Here is a 21907-nt window from a genome sequence, read left to right on the forward strand (position 1 = left end):
ATTGATCATGCAGACAATGGGTCTTAAAGGAGCACCCTGTTTGTGTAGGCCCTGAGTAAATGTGGATATCCCAGCTGGTCCTTTGTCAAAGCAGGGAGGACACCTAAAGAACGCTCCAAGCGATTCATGAGAGAGGAAGGACATCCACTGCCTAAGCGAAAACCCTTAGTGATCCCGTATGTGTCAGGAGTATCGGAACAGCTGAGGCGCATTTTCTCGAAACACCAGGTCTCAGTGGCTTTCAAACCCCAAAACACGCTACACCAAAGATTGGTCCATCCCAAGGATCGGGTCCCACGGCACAAACAGAGTGACATAGTTTACACAGTTAAGTGCCAGGAGGAGTGCCGTGAATTGTACATCGGGGAAACCAAGCATCCACTGGCTAAGAGCATGTCACAACACAGAAGAGCATCCTCGACAGGCCAGGACTCCGCAGTCTATTTACATCTACAGGATAGTGGTCACTCCTTTAAAGATGAAGAGGTGCACATCCTGGACAGGGAGGAGCGCTGGTTTGAGAGAGGAATCAAGGAGGCCATTTACGTGAAAAAGGAACGACCATCTCTGAACAGAGGAGGGGGCCTAAGGGTACATCTGTCGCCATCTTACAATGCTGTGATTGCAGCCATTCCTCAACCCTCTATGAATGGTTCACACGTCTACTAATCAGTGGACAATTTGCATATCACTGATCAACTGGCCCTTTGTCAATGGTGCTAGTCTCTGTGATTAAGCAAAGGTACTGTTTATAAGGTTGGGGAAACCTGCAGTCAATTGAGACTGAGGAAGAGACTTGGATAAGTCTTGAAATATTTCTCCCACTTAAAAACTTTGTCCAGATGAACAGAATCAAATTTCTAGGATTTCCTTACCTGGATTATTGAGCATGCATCGAGACAAATACAATGTTTGAATACAGACAAGCAAATGCTGAAAATAACAACGTACGTGTAGGCAAAATGATCGTATTACCGTCCACATTTCCAGGAAGTCCAAGATACATGCAACAAAACTATCAGGATGCCATGGCCATAGTACGTAAATTTGGAAAGCCTGATTTATTTATCACTTTCACATTTTCCGTTCCTATTCTTTCACCGCTGTATGCTACGGCGGGCGTCGGCTAGTGTTATTAATTTGAGTCAGATTTATTCAACTTTACTTTTATAACATTTGTTCAATATATTATTGAGTCTGATTTATTCAACTTTTATAGTAATTGCTCAATATATTATTCATTTGATTTGTTGTTGATGGTTCTTTAATGTGCATCTCTCTATTATAAAAGAGAATCACGAGACGAGACGATTGCCAAAAGATTTTTTTAGCTCACGGCCCTCTCACCTCTCATTCGTGTGAATGCTTTTGTTAGACACAGTTCCTACGCTCTCTGCTCTTATAAATTTTTACGTTTTCCTCACTTTAAGTTACCAATAAAAGAAGACGTATTATGTCCAAATTTTATTGAAGAATTTCACCCCGAAGGGTTATCAACAGAAGAAATGAGTACATGGGTAATCCTAGCACCAAGAAACAATGAAGTCAAAAGAATTAACGCAAAAATTGTCGATCGGTTACACGCCAATGACATGTAAAATTTTAACAGGCAACAAGAAAGGTAATATACTACATCTTCCATGGATAACATTAGACACCAAAGGAGATCTTGATATGCCATTTGTATTAAAATGTTTACAGTATCCTGTTAGAATAGCTTTTGCTATTACGATTAACAAATCACAGGGACAAACATTCAAAAAAGTCGGTTTATTTATTAGAGAGAAAGAAACGATATTTACTCACGGGCAGTTATACGTTGCGTTGTCACAATGAAAGTCCAAACACGAAATCAAAATTCAATGCAATATTGATGAAAAGTAAATTAAAAAAAATTGTTTTTACTGAAGTTTTACAGTAAAAGTGTAAGCGGCAGATCCGCGAAATGGCTAGATTGTAGAGCCCACCCAGGGGTTGGCGAGCGAAGCAAGCAGGAGGCAGAGCCCCCTTGTAATATGTAATATATAAAAATATAATCATTACTTTGTGGTTTCCTCCTCAAATATCCATCCCCATATCTGAGTATATGAGAGAGTTTAGGGGAGACCACTCCCGATTTTTCTTCTGAAGTGTAGCCCTTTCATGGGAAGCAATCTGAAGACGGGTGTTATAGCAAGTGAATCCTGGCAGGGAGGTCTTGTGAGCGGAGCGGCTTCTAGTCCCCCTGATAAGATATTGAAGTTGAGGTTGCCAGCCTCGGCCAGTGTTGAGATATTCCTGCTTTGTATTTGAGCTTATCTGTGCTGAGTGAATATTGAAGGATGTGTGTGTGAGTTTTGGCTAACAGTTTAGGCATTTCTAGTGTTGACTTGGCCACCAATACAACAAGACCCTCAGAAGTTAAAATGGCTTACTTGGCCACTTTTTCACCACGTGTGTGTGTTCGAGCGTTGCAGAAGAGTCTTGGTGTGAATATGTGGAACAAGGAAGGTCCTGTTTTAAGGTTTGGTTGTACCCATGTGACAGTTGGGTCTTGGTGTGAGTGTGGATGTTCAATGGACAGGGCCTTGTTTAAGCATGTGTAGCTGCCAGGGTGTCTCAGTATTCCAGTTTGGCTGTTTAACAGGGTGTGTGTGGCAGGTAGGTTTTGGTGTGAGCATGTGGTAATTTGTGTGTGTGTACCAGGTGGGACATGGTGTGAGTATACAGTGGGAACTGAAAATAATTGGCCCTCTCCAAAGTATTCACATCTTGTTTGCTTTGCAGTCTGACATGAAGATAGACACAACAAAATATGTCTCCATTTGTATTTACTTAATGCTTACATGACATACAAGTGAAAGACAGAATAGCAACAGTTCAGAAAATAAATAAATAAACAGAATCACAGAGATGGTTAATGGATCACCACCTTCTAAAAATACTTGTAAACTCAATCAGGTGTAACTACCGTAAATACTCGCGTTTAAGTAGTCTTGCAAATAAGTCGGGTCTTGATTTTACCGTATAATTTCTGGTATTTTTATAATGTCGGTCATATAAGTGGAATGCGGAAAACTCACGCTATTGGTCCAAGAGATTGCTGACGCCCACCTGAGAGAGTAACCACAGAGCACGCGGCCTTTTTTCTATGCATTGTGCCTACGTGACCACACGGTAATACCCAAACTATTCCGAAGTGACGTTTGCACTGTTTTGTGTTTTTTGTATCTCACACCTTCATACATCTTTATCGTAAGAGCATCCCTTATCTACAATGGAGTGTTCGATCAGAAGAAAATATGAAGCTGGTTTGAAATTAAAAGTCATTGAAGTGGCAAAAGAAATTGGTAATTGCACTGCTGCAACAAAATTTGATGTGTCTGAGAAACTGATGAGAGATTGGAGGAAGCAAGAAGATGTAAAAAAAATAAAAATAACGTGTTGTATTTTTGAATGGGCGTATAAGTTGCCGTCTGATTTTTGTGATCAATTTTTCAGGTTTCAAGATCCAACGTGAGTATATACGGTAATCGCCTTCTCCATTGCACACCAAGCTGATTGGCATCAGTTTGTAATCATTGCGGTTAGTTCAGCTGTTCCTGGAGCATTCCAGTTCTTGAAAGGTTAACTGAAAGCAAACAGCCAACTATGGGTGGCCTGGCACTACCAAAAGATCTCGGGGATAAAGTTGTCAGGAGAGGGATCCAAAAAGATTTCAAAGGCTTTATCAATCCCCCAGAGCACAGTAAAGTCCAGAATCAAGAAGTGGAAAGTCTTTGGTACTACTAAGACCCTCCCTGGATCAGGGCATCCCTCCAAACTGGATGGAAGACCGAGGACTAAGCTGGTCAGAGAGGCTACCAAGAGGCCAGTGTCAACTTTGAAGCAGTTACAGGAATTTTTGGCAAAGAGTGGCCATTGTGTGCAAGTGACAACAATATCACAAATGCGACTTGTAATGGGAGGGTTGCAAGATAAAAGCCACTCGTCAAGAAAGGCCACATTACGTCTCGATTTGAACTTCACCAAAACGAACCTTTGAAGATTCTGAGGCCAAATGGAAAAAGGCGTTATGGTCAAATGAGACCAGAACTGAACGATTTGGCCTCAACGCCAAACGGTATATCTGGTGGAAAGCCATTACAGCTCACCATCCAAAGAACACACCGTACCTACAGTAATGAACAGAGGGGGTATCATCCTGTTGTGGGGGCACTTGTCAAGATAGAAGGAGATGGATGGTGGAAAACACTGATGGAAGACTGCCAGACAGTTGTCAGTACAGCAAAATGCGATTTACTGTTTATTTTTATATAGCCTAAAATCAAACATGGAGTGCTGCAATGGGCTTTAAGAGGCCCTGCCTTTTGACAGCCCCCCAGCCTTAACTCTCTAATGAAGATGAGGAAAAACTCCTGAAAAAAAATGGAAGAAATCTTGGGAAAGGCAGTTAGTTCAAAGAGAGACCCCTTTCCAGGTAGGTTGGGTGTGCAGTGGGTGTCAAAAAAAGCGGTACACACAATACACAGAACAGAACACAAGCAATCCTCAATATAATCGTTCGATAGAAATATTACAAGGACAGAGCAGAATTCAACAGTAGATGATGTTAGGGCAGAATGTTCACCTTCCAACATGACTTGGACCTGAAGCAGAGTTGGCCACCCGGTGACTAAGGAGAAAAAGGTTGAATGCCCTTGCATGGCTGAGTCAGAGCCCAGACTTAAACCTTACTGGAAATCTGTGGAATGACTTGAAGATTGGAGCCACAAAGCTGGAATTAAAGCAAAAGGTGGTTCCACAAAGTACTGACGCCATTTAGGTGGGGCGCGAGGGCAGCGGGTGACCCTTTAACCATCTTAGTGATTCTGTTTTTTATTTATTTTCTTCTGAACTGTTGCCATTATATCTTTCACTTGTATGTTTTATGTTACATTGAGTAAATAGAACTGGAAATTTTTTTTTTGTGCGTATCATGCCAGCCTGCAGAGCAACAAAATGTGAATATTTTGAAGGGGGGGGTGATTCTTTCCTATACCCACTGTACATAAAGAGCACAATGTTGGTGTGAGTGTCCTTGTGCACCACAGGCAGAGCCCTGATGTGGATACTTGGGTTGACCGGGGTCTTGAGTTCCATATTTGTGTTTTGGAAGTCTTGGCATAAGTGTGTGTAGTGGACTGGTGTGCAGTGAACAGCCAATTGGTGCCTCCAGCTGCTCCGTTTGGGTCCTTGCCATGTATTCTCTTCCAGGCTATGACCACCCCATTGTCTGCCTTATCTTTTTCACCAGAATCTTCTCATTCCTGGATGTGGTGACACTGTGCCGCTGTGCCCAAGTCTCACGGGTAAGCCCTTCTGAAAACACATTTGTTTCATCGCATACATTCATCTTGGGTCAGTTGGTGTTCTGGTGAATTTGTGCCATTTTTTTTTTCCTGTAGGCATGGAATGTGCTGGCACTGGATGGCAGCAACTGGCAGCGGATTGACCTTTTTGACTTTCAGAGAGACATTGAGGTGAGATGGTTTTGGTGTTTGGGGAGTCAACAGGCAGGAAGATGAACCCCATCTCTGGTTGTTTCTTAAGTTCCCCTTGCAGATCTACATAAATTCAATTGATATCTATAAAGTTTAGCATTTACTTTTACCTTTTATGCTTATTTTGTTAGAGCCCCCTCACATAAACACTCCGTATTCCCATGTCAAGACCGTAGGCATAACCCTTTCTGTAGTTGGTCCACCGAATCTTTACAGTTTGTGTTGCTCCTCAGGGTCGTGTCGTGGAGAACATCTCAAAGCGATGTGGAGGCTTCCTGAGAAAGCTCAGTCTAAGGGGTTGCCTTGGTGTTGGCGACAGTGCGCTCCGGTAATGTTGGCTGCAGGCTCTCCTGGGTTGTGGGGTTTTGGGAGGATTCATAGAAGGAACTTTAGAGCCGGACAGTTGACCGCGTCTTGTTGTTTCCCTTCTACTCACAGGACCTTCTCTCAGAACTGCAGAAACATCGAGGTCCTCAGTCTGAATGGCTGCACCAAAATTACAGACACGTGAGCAAAAAGGTCCTACTGTTCTGGTGCTGATGCATGCCAAGATGGTGCTAGCATATTCCATAGCATCAATTCTGCAATTAACGCAGAATTCTGGGTTGGGGAGTTTTGGAAAATCCCAAGTATGTGAGTGACGTTTTGAGTTTTTGGTGAGGAAATGGCGTTTGGTTATCCGAGGTGGTCCAAGCATGAAGTAAAACTAGGAAGGGCAGGGAGGGTATTAGAGGGTCAATGCCAGAGGATGGACAATACTGTTTGGAAGGGCTGCTGCGAGGGATAGCCAATGAGCAATGAGCCAGCAAAATTGAGGGTTTTAGTGGACAAAAGTGTGGCCAGTCAACAGTATGGTAGCAAAGGTAAGTGTTTACAGGATAGCCAGTTAGCATTGAGCCAGCAGGGTTTTGGGGTTGGTTGGGGGGGGGGTGGTCTCAGTCTGCAAGGCTTTCTAGCTTTCCCTGAAGTGAGTTTCGTGCACCATGTGTGAACACGTCAGAGTTGGCGTGGGGCGGCCCAGCAGCACGTGTGTTTATGTGCTTGTCTGGAGGCGAATAGAGGTACTGGAGATGTTTAGCACCTGTTAATGGAACTTTCTTCTGTCTCCAGCACTTGCTCCAGCCTCAGTAAATTCTGTCCCAAACTGAAGCAACTGGACCTGGCATCCTGCACCTCCATCACCAACCTGTCCCTGAAGGCACTCAGGTGGGCAGCACACACCCCACACGTGTTTCCTGTTTGCTGGTCACATGCTCACTTTTTTTTGTTTGTGTGTGTTTTTTTTTTTTTTTTTTTTTAAATAGCGAGGGATGCCCTCTACTGGAGCAACTCAACATCTCTTGGTGTGACCAGGTGACCAAGGATGGAATCCAGGCTCTAGTCCGATGTTGCCCGGGGGTCCGATCTCTCTTCCTGAAAGGCTGCAGTCAGGTAAGCAGTCAAGGCTGTTATTGGGTAGATGCTGTGGTGAATGTTACATTGGGATCATCAGGATGGCCAGTGTGGAGAAGATGAGAACATGCGTCAATTAACTGGTTGGGTAACCAGCGATCTCAATCTCCTTTGCTTTTGGCAAGAGCAGTAATTAGTAAAACAGAATTAAGGCTCCTGCTTTATCTTACGCTTTAGAAATCGGACCACCAAGTTAACGGACTTGTATCCAGGCAGCAGACACACACCTGTTTTAAAGGAATATGCGACCCAAAATTTTTTTTTTTTTTTTTTTTTTATCTTACATACTCAATATAGTTTGTAGTGAAGGCCAAGAAAAATATTTAATCTTATGATTTTTGTGGAGAAACGCAATAACAAAGTTTTTGATAAAGGGGTCCCAATGGTGACAAACATTAGGCAACAACAGACAATACAAAAAATGTAAATGGAAAACGTCTTGAAGTACTCCAGTCACAAAGTCCACCATAAAGGAGTGAAGGACAACTGGAGTCCCAAAAAAAAACTTTGGAGTGGCAAGGTTGGCACCCTACTTTTAATCCAAAAAAGTGAACAAAAACACAAGCTTGGTGGCGTGACAGAAATGAATCCTGTCCGTCGCCTTCTCAATCAACTCGGCTCTCCTTAATAAGCAGCCTGCTTGAGCAGGTCAGTCATGGGGAGTACCGACAGGCAGAGGTTTCTCCTCTGGGGATGTCTCGGTTTTCTAGCATCCCACGGGCGGAATGCTTCTGGGACGCAGTGGGTAGAGTTCAGATGGCCTCATGGGGGCGTCTTTTCAGCACTGTAGGGAGAGGAAGTGATGACAACAGTTAGCGATGGCGCCACCTCTCACCCCTGCTGTGGTATTGCATGCCTTATCAGTCTGAAAGGGGATCCAGAGACACCCATGCGTGACAACACACATCAAGTCATCCTGTCGTATACTTGCGGTGTGTAAAAGATCTGCATTTATTGCTAAAATATTGTTAAATAAATAAATGAAAGTAGTCTCACAACGGGAGCCCCTTTACACGAGTTGAGCTTTTGAATTGAAGACCTGACTGTTGAATGATGATTGGGTCATTGGGGGGGGGGGGGGATCTTAAATTCAAAAGTGTGATGCCGTGTGCTTATCAAGTTGATGAAGCTGTGCGGCCATTTGACTCACTAACTGACTGACAAGAAATTCTTGGCTATTTTCACACAAATGAAGGGAAAAACAATTTTCACAAATAGATCAATGGCATTGCCCTGCGGCCAAGAAAATTCCAGCGTCACGAAAAAGTCAAAGTTAATTGAATGGGGAAACAAATCGGAGAAAACCAAGATGATGTGCAGCATTAAATGCTTGGAAAGTTCCATCTTTGTGCTGGTGTATGGCGGTTACAGACTGGCCCAGTTGGTTGCACGTCTCGCTGCAAGTTGTAGTTTGTGACCCAACTGTATCCGTATTATTTATGTATTTTAATCTTGATCTTATTTATGCTTTTGTGCAAAGTATATGCAAATATATACTACTTAAGTGATCACCATAAATTGTTTATTAATCTAAACTTATTCCTTATCATTGAAACAATATTGGCCCACATCTCTCTATTATAAAAAAAATCTTGAGACGAGACTTTTTTTCTACGACGAGACGTGATCTTTTGAAGAGAGACACTTTCACGTTCCGCGAGATGGTCAAGTCACGTCATACTTACAACCATTTTCAATGAAGACCACGGGCATTTAACCTCTCAGTTGCTGGTATGCTTTTGGCAGACACACTTCCTGTGCTCTCAGCTCTTAAAAAGTTTATACGTTTTAGATGGCACGTCAACGACTAAGCGAAGAAGAAAGAGCAGCGCGTCAAAAAGAGACCCAAAAGCGTTGGAGAGAAAAGAATGCAAAAAAGAAAGCAAATTATGCCAAGAGATTTAACCACGCCAGGGGCCAGAAGAAGACAAAGTAGAACGTCGTAAAGAATTAAAAAATGTTGGAGCGATACACATGCAGAGCAGGTTAGCGATAATGAAAGTAGGAAAATTCGAACGTCCCAAAAAAATGATAGTAAAGATCGCATTAGCGCAAACAAACAGAAAATATTTACTCGGTGACAGAACAGCGAAAAGAGATCGAGTAGTGTTTGAGGATGTCTGGCGGAGAAGAGAGACAAAGCAGTGAGACAAAAGGACAGCTGCTGTTCAGGCTCTTAAATGTTCAAAGCACCGCACGAGATGCAGATCACACGGCAGCAACAGCAAACCAGCAGGTGATCGAGCAAAGAGGAGGTAAAAATAAAAAACTATTTGTTTCCCATTGTATCACTGGGTATCGAGGGGTATCAGAGGAGCGAGCGTGTCTCCTTGGGGTGCGTTCAGCCCCCCTCTTCAGAATGGCGTGTTGCGCTGGCGACGGTTGGCGAGTGAAGCGGGCAGGGGGTGAAGCCTCCTAGTTATTCTAAAAAAAAAAAAAAATCAACATTTATAGAGTTTGGTGTTTACTTTTTAACATATCTTGTGTGTTAAAGTGTGCATTTTTTTTTTTTATGTAGTTGTCTCACAGCATAACATTTTTGGATTTCCTGTTACATTTTCCATTTTCATCTGCTTTATTCTTTAAATTAAACTGATTACATTGCCAATGTTCTTCAAGAAATTAGAACCATCATTGTCTCTATCAATCCCGCATTGTTCTTTATTAGATTTCACGTCTCACTTGCTCCTGCACACTTATGGAGCTGTTAGTTTTAAAATTAGAACTGCAGCTCATGAGCACGTTATTAGTATTCAATAAATTTCTCCGTTGCTGTTTGTACTGTCGTGATAACTGCGTCGTACTTTCCATGAGAGGAAAAAAAAAAAAAGAAAAAGCAAGATGGCTTGCAGAATGCTTGGCCTTGCATTAATGTAGAGCCATGGGTTACGAGAGGGCTGGACTGTTAAGTTCTTTTGCCTCCAAATTAGTTAAAAGCTTGTTTAAAAAAAAGTAGATGTTTCGGTAGCACACACATTTGTGAACGTCGTTAGAAAGATTTAAACGAGAACAGGCCATTCAGCCTAACAAAACTCGCCAGTCCTATCCACATAATTCTTCCTAAATAACATCAAGTCGAGTTCTGAAGGTCCCTAAAGTCCTCCTGTCTACCACACTACTTGGCCACTTATTCCAAGTGTCTGCGGTTCTCTCTGTGTAAAAAAAAAAAACCACCTAACATTTGTGCAGAATTTACCTTGAAGAAGTTTCCAGCTGTGTTCCCGTGTTCATGTTGCTCTCCTTTTAAAGTCACCATCTCGATCCAGTGGACTAATTCCCTTCATAATTCTAAACATTTCAATCATGTCACCTCTTAATCTCCTTTTGCTTAAATTGAAAAGGCTCGGCTCTTCTAATCTTTCCTCATAAATCATCCCCTGTGGTCTGGAAATCGGTGTAGTTGCTCTTTTCTGCTACGCAGTTTAAGAGTTAAACATGCTGGCTATTTACGAGCTCCTTACAGGTCTAATTTATCTTGTTTTATGATACAATCCTTCAAGGATGATGTGCAGTGCCATCTATCTATCTATCTATCTATCTATCTATGGGCTGAACTTGACTTGTGGTGGTCTGCTCCTTTTCTTGCGTCCATGCCTTAACGTAGTCTACATTAGCTCGTTTTGGGTGTGGGCTTTTGCCCCGAAATCTGCAACTTGATAATATGTCGCTGTTTCTCATACACGAGATCGGCACAGAGATTCCCTTCTTGAGGTCATGTGTCTTCTGCCAGGTTGGTTCAGTCACTGGCACAGACCTTGACTTGGAAGAATGGATCTTGGAGCGAATGAATGGATGTTCAGCGGGACTTCCAGGTGTTCAGCTTTAAAGAGAGTAACCCACAGGCCCAATCAATAGCAAATGTATTTATATAGCACATTTAAAACCAGCAATAGCGGACCAAAGTGCTATAAGAATAATACAGTACAAAATACAATATACTACTCAGACACAGCTTGATAATTATAATAAATTAAAGCCTTAGGAAGCGATTTTAATATTGGCAAAGTAGGGGCCAGCCTAACATGACATAGTAGCCCATCCCAAAGTCTGGGAGTTACATCTCCAAATCTCCCCTACGCTTTAGTCTTAATTGCTTCTGATGAACCCTAAATCATCAATAGACCAGAGTTACCTAAATGGAATATATAATTGTAAAAGTTCAGGGAGGTAAGAGGAAGCTAGGCCATTTTAGGGCTTTATAAGAAATAATAAAATCAATTTTAAAATGAACCGGGAGGCCAGCACAGGAAAAATGTGCTCACTTGTGTGTCCCCATTAAAAAGATGAGCTGCAGCATTTGGGAGCAACTGTAACCATGGGATAGATGGCCTGCCTGCCTGACGCCAACATAAAGTGCATTGCAGTAGCCAAGTCGGGACGAAATAAAAGCAGGTACACTCACTGGTCACTTTATTAGGTACACCTGTTCAACTGCTTGTTAACGCAAATATCTAATCGGCCAATCACATGGCAGTAACTCAGTGCACTTAGGCATGTAGACGTTGTCAAGACCACCTGCTGAAATTCGTACTGAGCATCAGAATGGGGAAGAATGGCGATTTGAGTGACTTTGAACGTTACGTGGTTGTATGTGCCAGACGGGCTGGTCGGAGTATTTCAGAAACTGCTCATCTACTGGGACTTTATCATGCACAACCATCAATCTCTGGGGTTTACAGATAATGGTCAGAAAAAGGAAAATGTTCAGTGAGTGGTAGTTCTCTGGACAAAAATGCCTTGTTAATGCCAGAGTTCAGAGGAGAATGACCAGACTGGTTCAACAGCAACTTAAATAGCCACTCGTTACTACAGAAAAGCATCTCTGAATGCACAACATGTCGAACCTTGAAGAAGATGGGCTTACAGCAGCAGGAGATCACATCGGATGCCACTCCTATCAGCTAAGAACAGGCAACTGAGGCTACAATTTGCACGGGCTCACCAAAAATGGACAATAGAAGAATGGAAAAACGTTGCCTGTTCTGTTAAGTCTCAATTTCTGTTGCCACATTCACATTTAGAATTTGGTGTCAACAATGTGAAGGCATCCAGGGATCCATCCTGCCTTGTATCAATAGTTCAGGCTGTGGTGGTGGTAGTGGTGTAATGGTGTGGGAGATATTTTATTGGCACACTTTGGGCCCCTTAGTACCAACCAAGCATCATTTAAATGCCACAGCCTGCCTGAGTATTGTTGCTGACCACGTCCATCCCTTTATGACCGTTGTGTGCCCATCTTCTGATTGCTACCTCCAGCAGGATAACGCACCACGTCACAAAGCTCAAATCATCTCAAACTGGTTTCTTGAACATGACAAAGAGTTCGCTGTGCTCAAATGGCCCCCACAGTCACCAGATCTCAATCCGATGGCATACCTTTGGGATGTGGTGGAACGGGAGACTTACATCATGGATGAGCAGCCGACAAATCTGCAGCAACTGCGTGATGCTGTCATATCAGTATGGATTAAAATCCCTGAGGAATGTTTCCAGCACTTTGTTGAATCAGTGCCATGAAAAACTATACCAGTGCTGAAGGCAAAATGGGATCCAAACTGGCACTAGCGAGGTGCACCTAATAAAGTGGCCAGTGAGTGTATAATTCTTTCTAAATCCTGAACCCATAAAAAGGGCTTAACTTTAGGTGAAAGCCTCTGTTGAAAGAAGCTAGTTTTAATTAGCAAGTTTATCGAATTTAGCAATCGCTGTCTAGTATTACACCCCGTGGAGATTTCAGGGAGCTCAAATCCATGTGAGACTCCTCACTGATACCACTAGAGAATAAAGAAAGAAGCGCATGTACCTCTCTGTTGATTGGATCAGACTCCACTTCCTGGTACAAGTCCATGCCCCCACACGGGTAGATGCACGAGTTTGTCCATCAGAGTGAGCTTCTAGTTTTAGGTGCCTGTTTGTGTGGCAAGTGTCTCCGATAATAAGAGGGTGTTGGCTTTAAAGCAGACCTACACAACGTTTCCGTTTCAGTCACTCGATTTAGTGTCCTCCTGGACAGCAGCTGCCTCTCAACATATCCATCGGTGATGGTGTTTTAGCAATGAATATTTCGTGTGCACCGAAAGCCTAAAACAAAAAACATTTGACCAACCCCGGCTTTGTTCAGAGATGTGCATTGCTGCGTCTCGAGTGACGTTAATGACACGCTCCTTCATTTATTCCCCATGCAGCTGGAGGATGAAGCCCTCAAGCACATCGGAGCCCACTGTTCAGAGCTGATCACCCTGAATCTTCAGGCCTGCACTGTAAGTCCCATTGTGGCGCCCACGTCACCTGTGCCCGCCTGCAGATCTAGAATGTAACTGTGCAACTTCTGTCCACTAACAGCAAATCACAGATGAGGGACTCATCACCATATGTCGAGGATGTCACCGCCTTCAGTCCCTCTGTGTTTCTGGCTGTGCCAACATTACTGATGCCATTTTACATGCCCTGGGGCAAAACTGTCCAAGGTTACGGTAAGCCTAACTTTTCTGTAGCACCCCTTTTTTCTCTATATTTCTCTCTGAGGCCCCAGTGATAGATGTATATTTTATTTATTTTGACACACATTTGTGCATCCACCAGGATTCTGGAGGTGGCCCGCTGCTCCCAGCTCTCGGATGCTGGCTTTACCACTTTGGCCAAGGTAAGAGGGTCCAGGGCATTTATTCTGTGGTTTACTGTTGGATGAATCTGTGTCTCATTTTAATGCTGTCCTTCTTTCCTCGCAGAATTGTCATGAACTGGAGAAGATGGACCTAGAAGAGTGTGTCCAGGTGAGGAGGCAAGAGTAGAGTGCAGATCTGTCATCACCTTGTATTGACTCCTATGCCCAGCACAGTCACCATGTGGCTCTGGGTACTTTATGCCCTTTGCTAGGCCTGTCAAATTTGACGAGACTCCTTACTCCGATTTCCAACAGTGAGCATGTGCCACGTCAATAACCTGCGAGTTAGACCACCCTCTTCCTGTGTGGCCATTTAAGACCTCCTCAGGTTTAAAGCTGTCCTGACGGGTCTAGGCCTGTCTGTGCTGGTAGCTGCTGGGCATTGGTCTCCCTTACCTGTCCCTGCTGGTCTAACTGGTGTGGGCTTGTCTTAAAACGCTTGAGGGCAGGCCTGAGAGTGTCATTTGAGACTACGGTTGCTATGTGTGATTTGTGCATGTGTTGCCGTTAGTCCATTGATAGACTAACTGGTTAGGCGACTCTTCAAAGATAACAGATGACTAAAATGGTTAGAATGGCATCGTCCTCAACAGCACATTTTCAGTTTTCCCCCAGAAGGGTGCATCTTGTTGCATGCATTGTTCATCCATCCATTTTCTATCCTGCATATGCAATTCGGGGTCATGGGAGGCTTCTGATGAGCAGGAACAATTAGCTAATTGGTTCTCCTCATTATTTCATGATTATGTTTGGCTGGCATCTACTGAAATTCAAAATTTGGCCCTTATAAGAGCGATGGCATCACAAACCGAGTGATGGGTCCTGCCTTGTGCCCCATTCTGTCAGATTAGGTATTTGCACCCTGCATTGGAGGAATGGGTTGGAAGCCCAGTGGATGGATGGATTGATGCAGAATTGGTTTGAAGAGACACTGCGTTAAACTCTTTAAAGACGGTGTGTTTATTTCTAAATATTGGTTGGATGTTTTGAGTATCCGAATCATTCATCCATTTTCTAGTCTGTATATCCCAGTTCATGGTCACTGGAACTAGGACCTGCTGTTTTGGACACTTGGCCATCACAGGGCCTGTTAAACTGTGCCAGTTTGCCTGTCATTGGCATGGCTGTGACACTGGGAGAGTGTGCAAGCCCCCCACAGACAGCAGCACCACACATACAGTAGTCATGTTCATCACTTTTACCCAAATTTTATTCAAATTAAAAGTACTTTCCCAATCTGGAGTAGAATAAGGAATCGTGAATAATTTATCAAATGCCAGGTTTAATTTTAATTAATGGGTTTGTCATCATCAGTGTAAATTCCAGTTTCTGCTGAATTCATTCCACATAAGTGGAAACCGAGTGTGTGTAAGAGGAGAGAGGGAAATAATTGTAATTTGGAAATCGCACCCTTATGCATGAGAAAGCAGGTGTGAATGGGGGGCCTCAGCCTTCCCTGGCACAGCTGGTGCAAAGCAGAAACTTGAGTGGAGTGTCAATCGCCAGCAGACCAGTTAGAAGTCACGAAACAACCTAACCGTACGAAGAGCTCATGAAGAAGCGGTGAACAACAAAACATTATTGAGACCTGCCTGGGTGGACACTTGAGCTCTGGTCCCAAGAATTGTCCACATCACACTCCCCGACCTATAGAGAATGTATGATTATATTTTTAAAATGGTTTTGTGGTATTGTACCACTTCAGTAAATTATTGTGAATACTCTTTCCATTGTATGTTGCACTACATAGCATAGAAGTGCATATCAGCGCTGTGAAGTGAGGGAGATGATGACTGAGATACAGTTGAAGTCAGAAGCTTCCTTACGCTTCGGGTGAATTCTTCAGCCCTCCACAGATTTTATACTAACAAACTATAAATTTGGCATATCATTTAAGATGTCTACTTTGTGTGGGACATAAGTATTTTTTCCAACAATGCTGACAGACCTCAGAGTATTTCACTTTTTGAGTATATTGCAATTCCAGTGGGTCACAAGTTTTCATACACTTAGTTAATATTTGGTCTCATTGCCTTTAAATTGTTTAACTTGAGCCCATTTTGGGTCACTTTTCACCAGCTTCTTAAAATAAGTTGCTAGAATTTTTTGCCCATTCCTCCGGACAGTACTGGTGTAACTGGGACAGATTTATTGGCCTCTGTGCTCACACACACTTTTTCAGTTCTGCCTGTAAGTTTTCACTCTGACTGCGGTCAGGACTTTGTGATGGCCACCCCAATACCTTGACCGTGTTGTCCTTAAGCCATTTGGCTACAACTTTGAAGGTCCTTGTCCATGTGGAAGACCCATTTATGACTGAGCTTCAACTTCCTTGCTGAGCTCTTGAGATGTTGCTACAGTAGATCTTCATCATTTTCCTTCCTCATGATGCCATCTATTTTGTAAAGCACTCCCACAACATGATGCTCCCACTCCCAAGCTTGACCGCTGAGATGGTGTTCTTTGGCTTACAAGCCTTGCCCATTTACCTCCAAACATAACGATAGTCATTATGGCCAAACATTCATCAGATCAGAGGACATTTCTCCAGAAGGTGTGATATTTGTCCCCATGTGCCATTGCAAACTGCAGTCTGGCTCTTCTGTGGAGCAGTGGCTTCTTCCTTGCTGAGCACCTTTTCAGGTTCTGTCGATACAGGACTTGTTTTACTGGTGATATCGATACTCGTCTACCTGATTCCTCCAGCATTTTCACAGGGTCCTTTGCTGCTATTCTGGGATTGAGTTACACTTTTCGTGCCAAAGTCCCTTTTTCTCTAGGAGACAGAAAGCGTCTCCTTCCTGGGCGGCCTGACAGCGGTGTGGTCCCATAGCGTTTATACTTCTGTATTGTTTGTACAGACAAATGTGAGACCTTCAGGTGTTTAGAAATTGTTCTCAAGGATGAACCAGAGCTGTGGAGGTCCACAATTTGTTTTCTGAGGTCTTGGCTGATTTTCTTTTGATTTTTCTCATTATGTCCAGCAAAGAGTCAGTGAGTTTGATGGTAGGCCTTAACAGACATCCGCATGTTGACTCCAATTAGGATAATTGGTGATCAGAATCATTTTCCAAGCTGTTTAAAGACACGGTTAACAAAGTGTACATAAACTTGTGACCCACTGGAATTGTGATATAGTCAATAAACAGTGAAATAATCAGAGGTCTGTGAACATCGTTGGGGGAAAAAATTACTTTTGCCCTGCTCAAAGCAGACGTCTTAAATGATACGCCAAATTTCATGGTTTGTTAGTAGAAAATCTGTGGAGGGGTTAGAAAGTGAGTTTTAAAGAATTCACAAAAAGTGTATGGAAACTCTGAGTTCAACTCTGCATGGTGGAGTGCAGTAAGAACTGATTAAATGGCATAGCAGTGTCTGCGTCCCCATCTGTAAGAGTAGAAGTGTCGGACGATGAAAGAAGCACAGGTGAAGCCAACACAAAATGCAACCCCTGAGCCAAGAGAACAGCAGCCATACAGCTAAGGGAGTGTTGTCTGGCAGGAGTGGTACGGCATGGCTCTGTGAGAGTGGAAAGCTGTGAAAGTCTTGAAACGGATTTGATGTCAGACAGAAAGTTGGTGTAGTGGAGGCACCTGAAGGTCTGAAGTCAGATGAAGTATGAAGTCAATTTATATCAAAACCATCAGGGTGGCACATTGGTTGGCACCGCTGTCCCACAGGACCAGGATGCTGGGTTTATGATCGATTTTTCGGCTTTCACGACCCGACTTATATGTGAGTATTTATAGTATATTTTAACCCCCTATAAAATGATATCTCAAATATTTTTATTTTGAAGGGTTTTCACCATGTTAAACATAAATGACTTTCTCCCGCGGAGACCTTTTTTTGCTTATGGGTACCACCATTTGTGCTGTTTGTTGTATCAGTTCCGTCACACGTTTGGAGGTAATAAACGTTGGCATCGCACACTTGAACGCTCGACTTTGTAAGGTCTAGCAATATTTTTTTAATGTTGGTTTGAATTCTGGTTAGAAACTCTTTCGCTGTCGTCTCGGACCTGCGTTTTGGCTCCGTTTATGTGTATATATATTTTTTTTGTTTTGAAATACTTGATTACAATTTTTCAATTCCATTTTAGGCCCTGTTACTTGATTCTCACTGTCTTGCTTTCAGCCTTAGCTACTTTATTTTTCCATCATCTCTGTCCGTACTGCCGCTTGCTTAGTGCAGTCCAGTACACAATTTTAGGGGGTCTCGGACACGGCCAAACTCCACATGTACATTGACAGGACGCCAGCTTTGACCCCAGGATGATGGGACTTGTGAGGCAGCAGCACTGATGACCACATTACTATGCCAAGCCCAAATTCATTAAAATTCAGAATAGGTTTCCTCACCCGTCACGCCGTTCACATTTGTCTGGAAGTTGGATTTGTCACATTCATACCCGGACTGTTTTTCTTTAACAAACAATGGTTGCTTTGCTATCCCCTGCATTCAGTTGAATTTGCCAAATAAATGTCAGCTACCACTTACAGGCCGATTGTTGTAAGCAGAGGAGGAGCAGCGGGTTGCTGTTTTGTTGCCCGGTCAGGTTTGGGACTAGGGGTTTAGTCATAAGAAGCTGTGCCAACCAGATGAGGACATTCAGACCACCAAGGGCATTCATTTGACAGCTGTCAGATTTTAAAACCCAAATGAAATGCCAACAGCACACAGAGAGTGATTGGGGCACTGCGCCCATTGTGGCCAGTTTGTTAGAGGAGTTTATTTTTAGACAGGTAATTTTTTTAAAATTATTTGATAGCTTGAATGCCCCCCCCGCCAGACCCTCTCCCTTAACATAAAACAATTTGACCTTCTCCAAGTTTCACTGTTGCCTAGTGTGCCATCATTTAGGGAGTGAAGGTGGCGTCATTTTTGACCTCAATCACAAATCAAATTAAATGAATCCATTTAACAATCTGGGGGGTGGGGGGCTACTGTGCATTTCCACCATACCCTCGTCACCACTAAAATGGTCTTTTTTTTTATTCCACCCCCCCAGATTACAGATGCCACTCTCATCCAGCTGTCCATACACTGCCCACGGCTGCAGGTGCTGGTAAGTGCGTCTTTGACCTCTCATTCATTCATCCATCCATCCTTTGCTTGGCCCTGTCAGGCCGGCTGACTTAACCGCATTACGCCTCGCATTCTCCATCCAGCTGCGTCAGTTGCTAACGGAGTTGTGTTGTCTGAGCGGAGACCACAGAGGCTTCCTGTCTCCTGGTTGCCTCTAATCTAATCGGGCCCATCATTTCCTGGAGCTGTAATGACTTCTTGGCCTTGATCTTACCCCTGTCCCATCCTCCTCTTAGAGCCTGTCCCATTGTGAGCTCATCACCGATGATGGGATTCGCCACTTGGGGAGCGGACCGTGTGCCCACGACCGCCTTGAGGTCATCGAGCTGGACAACTGTCCCCTCATTACCGATGCTTCACTGGAGCACCTGAAGGGTTGCCACAGCCTGGAGAGGATCGAGTTGTACGACTGCCAGCAGATCACACGTGCCGGTATCAAGAGACTCAGGGTAAGCAGATACCCAGGGAGGGTGCAGCCTGTACCTGGCATGGGCACTGAGGACAGGAGCCTAGTGTTCTGTGACTTGGTGGAGCCGAGTTATCAGTTAAATATTCTTCTTTTATTTTTATTTTAACTCTCTCTGTCTCTGTCTCTTTAGACACATCTGCCCAATATCAAAGTCCACGCTTACTTTGCACCAGTGACCCCGCCACCCTCGGTGGGGGGCAGCCGACAGCGTTTCTGCCGTTGCTGCATCCTGCTATGATGCTGGAAAAGGCACCTTGAACCGTGGAGGTCTATAAATATTGTATAGCTGTGCAACATTGAACCAGAGAGCGACCCAGAGACTTGTCTGCAGATCTGCGTCACGCTGCTCACCCTCTTGCTGTCGATCAGCCCTCTTTGGGGGGGGCGGGGGGGGGGGAGGAGGAGAAACAGTGTGGCGTCCCCTGCAGGTTAGAGTGCGCAATGAAACCTGCCCTTCCACCATATCCCAAACCCCCACCTTGACCCATCTTCAGTTGGCCACCAGGTGGCACCGCCTGTCTTCTCTGCTGCTCACTGCCATCTGGCCGAGTCGTCCCACCCATCTTCTGATAATCCATATATTTTTATAAAAAGATTTAAGGACAAGAATTTTGCATGCAATGATCCAAAATTTTATATCTAAATGTGTATAATGTGTAAAGCAAGCGCAGGTGTCAGTTTAGGGTCGGGGTGGGGGAGGGGATTGGTCACTCGTGTGAGGTTCAAGTGGCCAGGGGGGGTCTTGATTCCATGCAACCATTAGCCTGAGCTGCCTGGCACATGTCCCACCAAGTGCCCAACAGCAGTGGCACGTGTTTTTAGTAGGAAGGACTGGGCTTCACCATGGCAGTTTAGCCTCTCGGATTGGAAAGTTGGTGACCAGGACAGGTCGGCCTTCATTAGGTGTAATAAGCAAGCAGAGCGCAGTATTAATTACCCAGTAGCTGAAGGTAGGGGTCCTCTTCACCATACGGCGTCAAGAGACGTTGGAGTTATCAAAAAAAAAAAAAAAAAGGTTATAAACTGTTGTAAACACAAAGAAGAATAAAATGGTGATGAACAGGTAAGCCAGTTTGAATTGAAGTGGAGTTCTAAGTTACTTTTAAAGAATCGAGACCCGGCAGCACAGAAGCTGCATGTTAACTGTAGAACTTCATGCACTGTGGCCAATGCACCACCAGAGGGTGCTGTCGAATCCTCAATGCTATCCAGTTCCTACAGGCCATTCCTTCCAGAACGGTGCTGTGGTTGAGGGTCGGTGATGTAGTTGGGGTGTCAAAGGAGAAGGCAAATTCAGATTTGCCAGCAAAGAGGAAAGACTGACGGAGGCAAACTCCCGACAAACCCTTTAACAGGCTAAAGTTAGTAAGTATTCCAAAAAAAATGGAGTAGCTAAAGGGAGCAAGTAGGGGTTTTATGACTGTTTGCTTCAGCACCAACCCCAGACGATTTTTCCAAGAGTAGCCACTGGCGAATATGTCCATTCTGTCTGGGGCATGTTGGAGAAATAAGTGTGCTCAATCGAGGTTTAATTACCGGTGTTTGTGTTTTTGATGTCATTTTTTTAATATATATATATATATATATAATATAAATATATACATAAAATAATCAATATAACTGTTAAGATTATTTTACTTTTTTGTTTTCTGATAAACATAAGTAAAAACCATGGAAAAAGACCAAATGTATTTGTGGGTGATTTGCTGAAATTTTTGCTTTAAGATGCGCTGTTTGGTCGGAGTACGGGGCCTGCCGGTTAGGAGCTTCAAAAGAACTTTTATTACACGGGTGTCGCGAACTGCCGTTATCGCATACCCCGTGGGGTCAGCCATCTTAGGTTAAGGGCCCAATGGAGTAGAATCCCTTCTGGCAGCAACGGGATTTGAACCAGCAACCTTCTGGATGCCGGCACAGCCTCGAAGAAGTGGATTAAAGAATGGCGGCTCTACGTTTTTAAGTCTTATGCAGTTGCTCCTAACGAGCCTTCCAAAGAAAGCTACATCTGCAAAGCTTTCAAAAACGAGTTGCTTTACAGAAGTAATTAGATTGTTATGTGTGCGGAGTGCAGTGACCAGTATGCAAGACGAAGCCAGGTGCCGTTGTAAACGAAATATATTAAATTACAGAAATGTGTTGTATTTCTTTGAAAACAATCCCACTATCACTGCAGTTCTTTCACTGGTGTGGATTTGGCCGTTCTACCCTTTTGCATGTGAGGGTTTCACTTCCCAAATTCTGTGGTTGGTACACCTTCACCCAACATAGCTGGCCACCTGAAAATCATAAAGGCGTTCGTTCACACATCCCAGAGTCCATCGTAACGGACTGGCATGACAGCTGGTTTGAGTCTCGGAGACATTCGGGTCGCGTCAGAACTTGTTACCCATCGCACTGAGGACTGATGGCTGGTTGTCTTCTCTGTGATGTTGGCTTCTTACTTTATCTCTTGGGCTTTTTTGTCTGGATATCCATGTGGTGTCCTACCTTGTAAAGTGGAATGTTATAACGCGGAGCTTCAACGTGGGGTCTTGGAGGGCCGCAGTGCCTACAGTACAAGTTTTAATCCCAGACACGTTCTTCAGCCGTTCTTTGGGCTTCATTTTAATCGACTTGCCGTTCTGTCATTCACAGTTCTCGGTGGTCTTTATTTATTTATGTATCTTTTGCTATTAACCATTAGCCCACATGATGATGGAATATAAAGCAAAC

General features: G+C 43.8%; 1 protein-coding gene across 1 annotated transcript in view; it reads left to right on the plus strand.

Moving 5' to 3' along the window:
• fbxl20 (F-box and leucine-rich repeat protein 20) overlaps nucleotides 1–20882 on the plus strand; it is a 38924-nt gene extending 18042 nt beyond the window's left edge. The window contains exons 3-15 of the mRNA XM_028818527.2: nucleotides 5276–5330; nucleotides 5427–5501; nucleotides 5756–5850; nucleotides 5961–6029; nucleotides 6633–6728; nucleotides 6827–6953; nucleotides 13160–13234; nucleotides 13317–13447; nucleotides 13557–13617; nucleotides 13703–13747; nucleotides 18650–18706; nucleotides 18963–19175; nucleotides 19326–20882. Of these exons, the coding sequence (XP_028674360.1) occupies nucleotides 5276–5330; nucleotides 5427–5501; nucleotides 5756–5850; nucleotides 5961–6029; nucleotides 6633–6728; nucleotides 6827–6953; nucleotides 13160–13234; nucleotides 13317–13447; nucleotides 13557–13617; nucleotides 13703–13747; nucleotides 18650–18706; nucleotides 18963–19175; nucleotides 19326–19433 (1207 nt within the window). The 3' untranslated portion in view covers nucleotides 19434–20882. The remainder of the gene's footprint in view (nucleotides 1–5275; nucleotides 5331–5426; nucleotides 5502–5755; nucleotides 5851–5960; nucleotides 6030–6632; nucleotides 6729–6826; nucleotides 6954–13159; nucleotides 13235–13316; nucleotides 13448–13556; nucleotides 13618–13702; nucleotides 13748–18649; nucleotides 18707–18962; nucleotides 19176–19325) is intronic.
• The last annotated feature ends 1025 nt before the right edge of the window (nucleotides 20883–21907 follow it).

This window comes from Erpetoichthys calabaricus, chromosome 14 (assembly GCF_900747795.2).
Source record: "Erpetoichthys calabaricus chromosome 14, fErpCal1.3, whole genome shotgun sequence".
Classification (NCBI taxonomy): domain Eukaryota; kingdom Metazoa; phylum Chordata; class Cladistia; order Polypteriformes; family Polypteridae; genus Erpetoichthys; species Erpetoichthys calabaricus.